This window comes from Rattus norvegicus, chromosome 14 (assembly GCF_036323735.1).
Source record: "Rattus norvegicus strain BN/NHsdMcwi chromosome 14, GRCr8, whole genome shotgun sequence".
Taxonomy (NCBI): domain Eukaryota; kingdom Metazoa; phylum Chordata; class Mammalia; order Rodentia; family Muridae; genus Rattus; species Rattus norvegicus.
This window is the reverse complement of record NC_086032.1, coordinates 36,137,206-36,149,302: the sequence shown is the minus strand read 5'-3', so window position 1 is coordinate 36,149,302 and position 12,097 is coordinate 36,137,206. Positions and strand designations below refer to the sequence as shown.

The window sequence follows — 12,097 nt, the reverse complement described above, 5'->3', positions numbered from 1 at the left end:
CTTTCACTTTCCTCTCTACCACAAGCAAGCTGACTCCTAATACAGCTTATCTCAGACTTCCTCTTAGTGACTGTCTCTAGAGAACCCAACTTGTGAGAGTTGGTCTCAGGAAGAATCCAGGAAACAGGGCGATAAGACAAATGTTGCCCTGGAAAATTCAGGAGAGAATGAACATAAATATGTCGCCATTAGTGACAATACAGACGGGCACCCTGGCATCACAGAATGATCCAGATCTCAGAAATCAGAGGTGAACTAGGGTGGTATAAGTTATACAAAGGAATGAGCTAAATGGAATACAGTATAGAAAAAATAGTTACAAATGGGTCAAATAGGGTTTTCGTTTTGGGGTAGGGGACGCACAAGTGTAGGTGTCTTCATAATGTTCTATTGCTGTGAAGAGACACCATGACTATGTCTTACATGGGAAAGCATTTAATTGCTTACAGTTTCAGAGGTTTAGTCCATTATCAGCCTGGCAGGAAGCAACACCACACACAGGCAGACGTGGTACTGGGGAAGGAGCTGAGCGTTCTACATCCAGATCCTCAGACCGCAGAAAGAGAGGGTGCCATTAGGCCTAGCTTGGGATTCCAAAACCCAAAGCCCACACCCAGTGACACACCTCCTCCCACAAGGCTATACCTCTGTCAAGTAGTGCCATTCCCTAATAACCAAGCATTCAAGTATATGAGACTATAGGGGCCGTTCTTACTTAAAGAATCACAGTAGGTGTAGGCACATGTGAGAGTTTGTGACTGCGGGTGCCTTCACTTGCTGTTAGGAATCATACTTATCACCCTTCCACCTTGGAAAATGAAACAGGGTCTCTCAATCAAACACAGAGCTTGAGTGCACAGTAAGTCTACTTAGCCAGTTTGCTCTGACTATCCTCTGTCCCTGCGTTCTCCAAATGGAATAAAAGGCAGGCTCCACTCCCGCTGGGGATTTACTTGGTTTCTGGGTCTGGGGATGCAAACTCTGGCCCTCACTTTCACTATTGAATGGCAAGAGCTTAACCATGGAACTGTGTCTTAGACCTGAAGAGCTTTGAGTAGGTACCTATACATTCAGAAAGGACCTTTAAAGTTAAAGGTCACCCATACATAAAAACTGTCCCTGTTGGGATTATTGTCCATTTGGCCCAAGCTAGAATTATCTGGAAAGAGGGACTCCATCACATTGGCTTAGAGACAAGACTGTGCATTTCTCGATGGATGATTGATGTGGGAGGGCCAAGCTCACCATGGGTTGTATCAGGGCAAGTGGTGCTGGGTTGTATAAGAAAGCAGGTTGACCAAGCAATGGGAGATACGCAGCAAACAGCATTCCTCCATGGTCTCTGCTTCAATTCCTGCTTCTAGATTCCTCCCTGAGTTCCTGCCCTGACTTCCCTCATGGTGAACTACAGGCTGCAAGCTGATATAAAGCCTTCCCTGCTGAGCTGGTCTTGTCCTCGGTATTTATCAGAAGCAATAGAGACCGAATGAAGATGAAAACAGAACAGCTTCACGAGTAGCTTAAAAAGAAGCCATTAGCCAGGGCCTGACAAACACAGATGCGGACGCTCGCAGCCAACCACTGGACCGAGCACAGGGACTCCATTGGAGGAGTAGGGAAAGGACTGAAGGAACTGAAGGGGTTTGCAATCCCATAGGAAGAACAATATCAATCAACCAGACACCCCCCAGAGCTCCCAGGGACTAAACCACCAACCAAAGAGTACACATGGAGGGACCCATGGCTCCAGTCGCATGTGTAGCAGAGGATGGGCCTTGTTGGGCATCAGTGGGAGGAGAGGTCCTTAGTCCTGGGAAGTCTTGATGCCCCAGTGTAGGGGAAGCCAGGACAGGCAGGCAGGAGGGAGTGGGTAAGTGGCAGAGCAACCTCATAGAAGCAGGGGGAGCAGGGGGTGGATAGGGGGTTTGTGGAAGGGAAACCAGAAAAGGGGATAACATTTAAAATGTAGATAAATAAAAATATCCAATAAAAACGAAGCCTTTATATTGTAGCAAGAGACCCTGTAAAGCTGAAGCCCAAGAACAAGAACTAAGAGCATCCTGTTCCAGAGGAAGACAAGCACATATGCAAAACAGGCTTTGCTTGCTTGCCTGGCTGGCTGGCTGGCTGGCTGGCTGGCTGGCTGGCTGGCTGGCTGGCTGGTTGGTTGGCTGGCTGGCTGGTTGGTTGGTTGGTTGGTTTTTTGCTTGCTTGTTTGTTTGTTTGTTTGGCTGGTTGGTTGTTTGGTTAGCTGTTTGGTTAGTTGTTTGGTTGGTTGGTCATTTGTTTGTTTGTTTGGTCAGTTGGTTGGTTGGTTTTTGACTAGGGAGCTCCTAGCTGAGGAGAGGGGAATGGTGACAGGGAGTGCTGAGAACTGAGAGACAAGATATTTGAAAAATCCTCCGTTGGACAATTAAATCCAAAAATCAGAAAGAAGGACATAACACAAAGTATAAATTAAGGAAATATAAAACCATCATACAGTAGAAAAATGTAACAAGACAGAAAAAGATTTGTTGGGGAAGTCAAACGTAATCAGTAAGTCTCCAGTAAGCCCTAACCAGACCCTCACTGGGGTCTAAATGAAAATTGAGTTACCATTTAGCCTAATAGGAAGAAAATAACATTTCATCTTAACAGAAATAGAGGATTTTGTAAAATACAAAATCATGTATGATAAAAACGTTGTATCATATAGAACAAGCATATTGTTTTTATATATTTAGGGACATATAGCACACACACACATAGTTGTGCTTTATATATACTGTGATAGATATAGAGATAGAGACAGACGGACAGACAGGCAGACACACACATACACACACACACACAGAGAGAGAGAGAGAGAGAGAGAGAGAGAGAGAGAGAGAGAGAGAGAGAGATTATGACCTTGAGAGAGCACAGTGAGAGTATGTACTCACATGGCATGGAGAGAAGAAAGAAAAAAGGGGAAAACAGTGTGATATTTTGATTTTAAAACTTTAAGAATAAATATAATGACACTAGCCTAGAGTCACCTGGGAAAAAGAAAAGGAACTGTCCAGATAAGACTGATCTGCAGCCTTGTCTGTAATACACTTTTGGGGGGGGGCGGGGTTAAGATTTATTTATTATGTACTGTGTTCTGCCTGCATATATGTCTGCAGGCCAGAAGAGGGCGCCAAGATCCCACTAGAGATGGTTGTGAGCCCCCATGTGGCTGCTGGGAATTGAACTCAGGTCCTCTGGAAGGGCAGTCAGTGCTCTTAACCACTGAGCCATCTCTCCAGCCCTGTAATACACTTTTTAAATTTCAAGTTGATATAAGAAAGACCAGCCCACTGTGGGCAGTGCGATACAGAAAAGGTAACTGGGCAAGCCTGAGGGAGCAAACGAATAAACAGCATCTTCCATGGCCTTTATTCCCGTTCCTGCTTGCAAGTTTGACATCCCTCAGTGATGGGCTGTGTATTAGTCAGCATGCTCTAGAGTCACAGAATGTATGGAATGGTGTGTGTGTGTGTGGTGTGTGTGTGGTATGTGTGTGTGTGTGTGTGTGTGTGTGTGTGTGTGCTATGTGTGTGTGGTGTGTGGTGTGTGTGGAGTGTGTGGTATGTGGTGTGTGTGTGTGTGTGTGTGGTATGTGTGTGGTATGTGTGTGTGGTATATGTGTGTGTGTGTGTGTGGTATATATGTGTGTGTGTTATGTGTGTGTGGTGTGTGGTATGTGGTGTGTGGTGTGTGGTGTGTGTGTGTGTGTGTGGTATATGTGTGTGTGTGTTATGTGTGTGTGGTGTGTGGTATGTGGTGTGTGTGTGTGTGTGTGGTATGTGTGTGGTATGTGTGTGTGGTATATGTGTGTGTGTGTGTGTGGTATATGTGTGTGTGTGTTATGTGTGTGTGGTGTGTGGTATGTGGTGTGTGGTGTGTGGTGTGGTGTGTGTGTGTGTGTGTGTGTGTGTGGTATGTGTGTGTGGTATGTGGTGTGTGTGTGTGTGTGTGTGTGTGTGTGTGTGTTTTGCAGAATATTTGATCACATTGTGAACCCTGAGAATGGGCTATTTATTGGGAAAAACTGTTTTTAGTTGTGGTGTATGCCTCGGCCATAATAATTAGGGTATCATACATGTATGTGTTTTGTATGTATGCAAAGGGAATTTATTGGAATGTCTTATAGTCCGCAGTTCAGCTGATTCAATAATGACTAGCTGTGAATGTGAGAGTCTAGTAATTACTCAGTCCTACGGGGCTGGGTGTCTCAGCTGGTCTCTGTATAAGCTGAAATCCCAAAGAAGCAGGCTTCAATAAATGTGCTGGCAGAGTGCAGGCAAGCAGACAGACAAACAAACAATTCCTTCTCCCATTGTCCTTCTATAGGCTTCCAGAAGGTGGTATAACCCATATTAAGTGTGCAACAGGATCTGGATTAAAGGCAAAGGTCATCATCCTGCCTTAAGATCCATCAAAAGCCTGTGTCGTCCAGCCTCGAGATTAGGCTCAGAGGCATGTTGTCTCTCTGCCTCGAGATATGGATCAGAGGTGTGCCCTCCATGTCTGGATTGTAGTTCGTTGCAGATGTAGTTAAATTGTCAATTGAAAATAGCCATCACAAAGTGTGATCTGAAAGTGTAAGCCAAATAAAGCCTCCCTTCCCCCAAAGTAAAACTGCAAACAGTAGTTCGCAAATCCTTTCATCATCAGTAAGACTCTACTGCTGAACCTTGAGTCATAGAACATACAAAAAATCAAGCCGGTCCTCATCTGGAATCTTCATTTCCTAATATTTACCATCAATAGTGATAAAAGGTGCTTTTCATGCTACCAGAGGAGAAAAGTAACCATCAGTCTTACCCATCCGTGAACCCTGTGAGCTAATAATGACATGCCCAGCGGAGCAATAGTGGCATGAACGTCATGGGAGTAACCAACATCCTTATGATGGCATTAAAGCCTGCCTGCTGCACCATATGAAACTCTTGCCTAGCACTATGCCAAGGTCATAGCCCCTGGGGAGATCCGACTACTATTAGTCTCTAAATGGTGTAGTATTGAAATGACCCCTGATAATCTATTGTTATCATAGACTAGTGCATCTTCCAACCCTCATCAGAGAAGCTTCTTTTTGCCGTAGATGGAGATTAACATAGAGACTCACAAGTGGCCAAGGTGCAGACAAAAAGAGACTGCTGAGTTTTCAACCTTCAGTGGAACACTTATGTCATACCCCCTCCAAAGATTATAGAACAAGGACTAGAAAAACAGCAAAAGCCACGGCCGTGGATGACTACAAGGAAACCACATTTTCTGGACACATCAGAAAGTCTGCATTTATAAACTCACAATGATTGTGATAGCATGCACAAGACCCATGCAAGATTAAGTCGGACTAAGTCTCAGCATGGAGTAGGGAGCTAGGTCTGAAGCCTCACCCCTACCTCAGGAGCTATTGGTAATTCACAGCTACTTGGAGAGGCAGAGTCCATTTTTTTAAAGAGTCCAGCACCTGGTAGGTTGATCACCTCCCAGTGGATGGACATACACCCAAGAGTGTATGGACAGCAGAGATCATACGCAGTAGCTCACTGTAAAATTAAGACACAAAGTGTGGTGGACAGGGAAAGAAGTGGATCTGAAAAGAGTTGGAAAAGGGAGAGTAAATATAATCAAATTACACCACGTGAAAATTTCAAATAACTAATAAAAATAATAAAGTAAGAGAGAAAACTCTCTTTCTGTTCCATGTACAGAGAAAAGATACATACGTGCTGGGAACGGAGGCATTCAGTCAGAGATTGCTACAGTACATCTACACAATAAATCACATCCACTCAGATTAGCTTTGCAGCATCATAGAATCTCAAAATGCCTGAGATAAATGGTTTAAAGGGAGGAGAGATTTGGTTGTCTTCAGAGATTTTGGTCCCTGATTATCCACATCACTTTAGGACGGTTTGGAGGTAAACTATCATGGCCCAGGCACATGTTAGATGAGGCTGCTCACTTCGTGGTAGCTAGGAAGATAGAGAAATAGAAAGAAGGGGCAAGAGTTCCAATACCCAGTTAGGAGGCTAGAACCCAGTGACCTAATTTCATTCACCTGTGCTCCACCTCTTCAAGGGTTCAGAGCCTCCCAACAGTTGCTGCAGGCCAGTGGCTAAGCCTTCAGAACGTAAGACTTGGAACAACATTTCATATCAAAACAATAATATGGTCTATCCGTGCTGTACATGAAACTGAACTAACGAGACCACTGGGACATGGACAAGTATTTGTACAACAGATATGACAATGAAACAGTTATACATTTTAAAAGCATGATTAGATTCCTCGGGGAAAGGCCATACAACTAGTTTAGAGAACTAGTTTGCAGAACGAGTCCACAACTATGCTCAACCAAAGACATGTAGGAATATAGTAACAGCATTGTTCTTCATAATAACTGAAAGGACACATAACTGAATGTCCACCAATAACAGAGGTTGTGTAATCGAGTACTAGAGGTACTAGATCACTTCACTCAGTGTGAAGAATGGAGCCTGCAATGAATGCAATGCATTGCTCAATCATAAAGTTAAGCAAATGCAAGAAGATATAAAAATGTCACACATGGTTTAATTATATTTACATGAAGTTCAGTAACAAGAGAAGCTACCTAAGGTGATAGAAATCTTTGCAAAGGTGAGATAATTAGGAGAACTATTGCAGACATTTCTATATTGTTAATATCCTGTTTCTTAATCTGGAGTTTCCTGATTTTTCAAGCCTATTAAACTATATATCTATTTATGTAGATATCCCCAAGGGGCCGGTACACCAGAATACAAACTTTAAAGGAAACACAGACACTTACATTGCTTTCCATGCTCCTGCTGCAGTGAGAAGCAGATCCTGCTGGCGTCGCTGTTATTCTCAGTGTGGTATCTAAACTGAGAGCATCTGAGGGAATCTGGCCAGGAGGAGTTCACCATTCCCAGGACTGATTCACATCCTTCTTTTGCAGCCTCACAGAAAGATCTACAGGGTAGGAGGCCATGCCTACATACAAACAAAGAGTCGGTAAGGGGGATTAATGTCATAGTAGAACATTTTCAAGACAATAATAACATTAAAGTTAGCAAGTTAATGTAGGGCATTAACTAGCATTTCCTATGGACTGTCAGCAACTTAAACTGTATTTTGTCCTATGACAGTTTCAGCCACCCAATTAAATGGAGTCTGAAGATAATAAGTTAGATTCACAACGGATTGTGTAGTCATTGCTTGTAGAACGATGTGTCCCAAATGATTGTTCTTATGCGCCCTGTATTAAAATATACTGATTGATCAAAGAAAGAAAGAAGGAAAAGGGAGGCCCACAATTAGAAGGAACAAAAATAGGTGGAAAGGAATGCTGCTGTAACTTTTTATCTTTCCTTTGAGAAATTCAACTAACTCTCAGAGGCAAATAGAGAAAGTCATTCTTTATTCTCCCTGGCCTTCATGAAAACCTCCTACAGACAAGTGGCTACTCAGAAAATCTCGTGTTCTTAAGAAAACAAAGGAGAAGAAACCTCATCAGCCTTCTGTTTTGTAGTCTTCAGGGTAAGAGCTGTGAGATGCCATCCGTTAACAGTAAACGCAGTGGTGCCCCTGGAGACTGTCCTCGCCCTTTTGTATGGAAGCTAACACCCCAGATCCCAGGCTAGCTCTGGGGATTTATACTCATGTGCTAGCCTTGTCAAGGCTGTGGACCACTCTCCTCTCAAAGCCAAGTGGCTTTCTCTGCCACACAGCTATAGGCTGTACCTTACATCCCTGTCCATCTCCACCAAGGGCATCTCAAAGGACGTGCAGAAAACTGGAGATGTTTTCTGAAATGGAAACTTTGCTTGAGCCCCGTCAAAACAACTATATCAAATGTTGATATTACAGAATTGTACAATACTGGGTCTGCCATAAACCTTTTCTGGGAAGCATAGGCCCATTAAGATTCTGGGAAAGACTCAAGTGTCACATGCTTCTTACTACCAGCTTCACAATAGCAAAGGAGGAAGGGGAAGTAGGTGTATGAGCTTCCGGGCCTTCATCTATATATCTTCTAACAATGTCTATTCATGTATAATAAGTGGACTTCACAATCCCCTTGATCAAACAAGCTTGTATACCATACACCATTTGTTCCACAGAAACATGATGTGACCTTCCATCTAGCCTGATCTGTCAGAATCCTTGAGAGCCTTCCAGGACAGATCCTTATGTATAAGAAATTCTCGATGGTTGCTGCCTCCTCGGAGACCTCATAAGCAACACCCCACGAGCAAACTTGAGCCTTGGGACCACAGGCAAGACAAACCTTCCTGCTCCAAGCGACCTGCCTAGTGAACTCAAGACACAGGCCCACAGGAACAGCTGAAGGCCTGTAGAGAGGAAAAACTACACACCTGAAAACAGAACACTCTGTTCCCTTAACTGGCTGAAAGAAAACAGGAAAAAGGTCTACAGCACTTCTGACACACAGGCTTATAGGACAGTCTAGCCACTGTCAGAAATAGCAGAACAAAGTAACTCTAGAGATAATCTGATGGTGAGAGGCAAGCGCAGGAACCCAAACAACAGAAACCAAGACTACATGGCATCATCACAGCCCAATTCTCCCACCAAAGTAAACACAGAATATCCAAACACACCAGAAAAGCAAGATCTAGTTTCAAAATCATATTTGATCATGATGCTGCTGGAGGACTTCAAGAAAGACATGAAGAACTCCCTTAGAGAAACACAGGAAAACATAAATAAACAAGTAGAAGCCTACAGAGAGGAATCACAAAAAGCCCTGAAAGAATTCCAGGAAAACACAATCAAACAATTGGAGGAATTAAAAATGGAAATAGAAGCAATCAAGAAAGAACACATGGAAACAACCCTGGATATAGAAAACCAAAGGAAGAGACAAGGAGCCGTAGATACAAACATCACCAACAGAATACAAGAGGTAGAAGAGAGAAACTCAGGAGGAGAAGATTCCATAGAAATCATCAACTCAACTGTCAAAGATAATGTAAAGTCCAAACATACAGGTCCAAAACATACAGGAAATCCAGGACTCAATGAGAAGATCAAACCTAAGGATAATAGGTATAGAGGAGAGTGAAGACTCCCAGCTCAAAGGACCAGTAAATATCTTCAACAAAATCATAGAAGAAAACTTCCCTAACCTAAAAAAAGAGATACCCATAGGCATACAAGAAGCCTACAGAACTCCAAATAGATTGGACCAGAAAAGTAACACCTCCCAACACATAATAGTCAAAACACCAAATGCACAAAATAAAGAAAGAATATTAAAAGCAGTAAGGGAAAAAGGTCAAGTAACATATAAAGGCAGACCTATCAGAATCACACCAGACTTTTTGCCAGAGACTATGAAAGCCAGAAGATCCTGGACAGATGTCATACAGACCCCAAGAGAACACAAATGCCAGCCCAGGTTACTGCATCCTGCAAAACTCTCAATTAACATAGATGGAGAAACCAAGATATTCCATGACAAAACCAAATTTACACAATATCTTTCTACAAATCCAGCACTACAAAGGATAATAAATGGTAAAGCCCAACATAAGGAGGCAAGCTACACCCTAGAAAAAGCAAGAAACTAATCGTCTTGGCAACAAAACAAAGAGAAGAAAAGCACACAAACATAACCTCACATCCAAATATGAATATAACAGGAAGCAATAATCACTATTCCTTAATATCTATCAACATCAATGGTCTCAACTCCCCAATAAAAAGACATAGATTAACAAACTGGATACGCAACGAGGACCCTGCATTCTGCTGCCTACAGGAAACACACCTCAGAGACAAAGACAGACACTACCTCAGAGTGTAAGGCTGGAAAACAACTTTCTAAGCAAATGGTCGGAAGAAGCAAGATGGAGTAGCCATTCTAATATCAAACAAAATCAATTTTCAACAATAAGTCATCAGAAAAGATAAGGAAGGACACTTCATATTCATCAAAGGAAAAATCCACCACGATGAACTCTCAATCCTAAATATCTATGCCCCAAATACAAGGGCACCTACATACATAAAAGAAACCTTACTAAAGTTCAAAACACACATTGCACCTCATACAATAATAGTAGGAGATTTCAACACCCCACTCTCATCAATGGACAGATCATGGAAACAGAAATTAAACAGAGACATAGACAGACTAAGAGAAGTCATGAACCAAATGGACTTAACAGATGTTTATAGAGCATTCTACCCTAAAGCAAAAGGATATACCTTCTTCTCAGCTCCTCATGGTACTTTCTCCAAAATTGACCATATAATTGGTCAAAAAAGGGGCCTCAACAGGTACAGAAAGATAGAAATAATCCCATGCGTGCTATCGGACCACCACGGCCTAAAGCTGGTCTTCAATAACAATAAGGGAAGAACGCCCACATATACGTGGAAGTTGAACAATGCTCTACTCAATGATAACCTGGTCAAGGAAGAAATAAAGAAAGAAATTAAAGACTTCTTAGAATTTAATGAAAATGAAGGTACAACATACCCAAACTTCTGGGACACAATGAAAGCTGTGCTAAGAGGAAAACTCATAGCTCTGAGTGCCTGCAGAAAGAAACAGGAAAGAGCATATGTCAGCAGCTTGACAGCACACCTAAAAGCTCTAGAACAAAAAGAAGCAAATACACCCAGGAGGAGTAGAAGACAGGAAATAATCAAACTCAGAGCTGAAATCAGCCAAGTAGAAACAAAAAGGACCATAGAAAGAATCAACAGAACCAAAAGTTGGTTCTTTGAGAAAATCAACAAGATAGATAAACCCTTAGCCAGACTAATGAGAGGACACAGAGAGTGTTTCCAAATTAACAAAATCAGAAATGAAAAGGGAGACATAACTACAGATTCAGAGGAAATTCAAAAAATCATCAGATCTTACTATAAAAGCCTATATTCAATAAAACTTGAAAATCTGCAGGAAATGGACAATTTCCTAGACAGATACCAGGTACCGAAGTTAAATCAGGAACAGATAAACCAGTTAAACAGCTCCATAACTCCTAAAGAAATAGAAGCAGTCATTAAAGGTCTCCCAACCAAAAAGAGCCCAGGTCCAGACGGGTTTAGTGCAGAATTCTATCAGACCTTCATAGAAGACCTCATACCAATACTATCCAAACTATTCCACAAAATTGAAACAGATGGAGCACTACTGAATTCCTTCTATGAAGCCACAATTACTCTACAAAGACCCAACAAAGAAAGAGAACTTCAGACCAATTTCCCTTATGAATATCGACGCAAAAATACTCAATAAAATTCTGGCAAACCGAATTCAAGAGCACATCAAAACAATCATCCACCATGATCAAGTAGGCTTCATCCCAGGCATGCAGGGATGGTTTAATATACGGAAAACCATCAACGTGATCCATTATATAAACAAACTGAAAGAACAAAACCACATGATCATTTAATTAGATGCTGAGAAAGCATTTGACAAAATTCAACACCCCTTCATGATAAAAGTCCTGGAAAGAATAGGAATTCAAGGCCCATACCTAAACATAGTAAAAGCCATATACAGCAAATCAGTTGCTAACATTAAACTAAATGGAGAGAAACTTGAAGCAATCCCAGTAAAAAACAGGGACTAGATAAGGCTTCCCACTCTCTCCCTACTTATTCAATATAGTTCTTGAAGTTCTAGCCAGAGCAATCAGACAACAAAAGGAAATCAAGGGGATACAGATTGGAAAAGAAGAAGTCAAATTATCACTATTTGCAGATGATATGATAGTATATTTAAGTGATCCCAAAAGTTCTACCAGAGAACTACTAAAGCTGATAAACAACTTCAGCCAAGTGGCTGGGTATAAAATTAACTCAAATAAATCAGTAGCCTTCCTCTACACAAAAGAGAAACAAGCCGAGAAAGAAATTAGGGAAATGACACCCTACATAATAGACCCAAACAATATAAAGTACCTCGGTGTGACTTTAACCAAGCAAGTAAAAGATCTGTACAATAAGAACTTCAAGACTCTGAAGAAAGAAATTGAAGAAGACCTCAGAAGATGGAAAGATCTCCCATGCTCATGGATTGGCAGGA

General features: G+C 41.9%; 1 protein-coding gene across 3 annotated transcripts in view; it reads right to left on the bottom strand.

Moving 5' to 3' along the window:
- Corin (corin, serine peptidase) overlaps nucleotides 1-12,097 on the bottom strand; it is a 230,059-nt gene that overhangs the window by 115,369 nt on the left and 102,593 nt on the right. For 2 of the 3 annotated variants that reach the window (XM_008770139.4, NM_182473.2), the window contains exon 5: nucleotides 6,833-7,017. In XM_008770139.4, the coding sequence (XP_008768361.1) occupies nucleotides 6,833-7,017 (185 nt within the window). Of the gene's footprint in view, nucleotides 1-6,832; nucleotides 7,018-12,097 lie in introns of those variants that run through there. The other variant, XM_063272920.1, reaches the window with a different exon arrangement.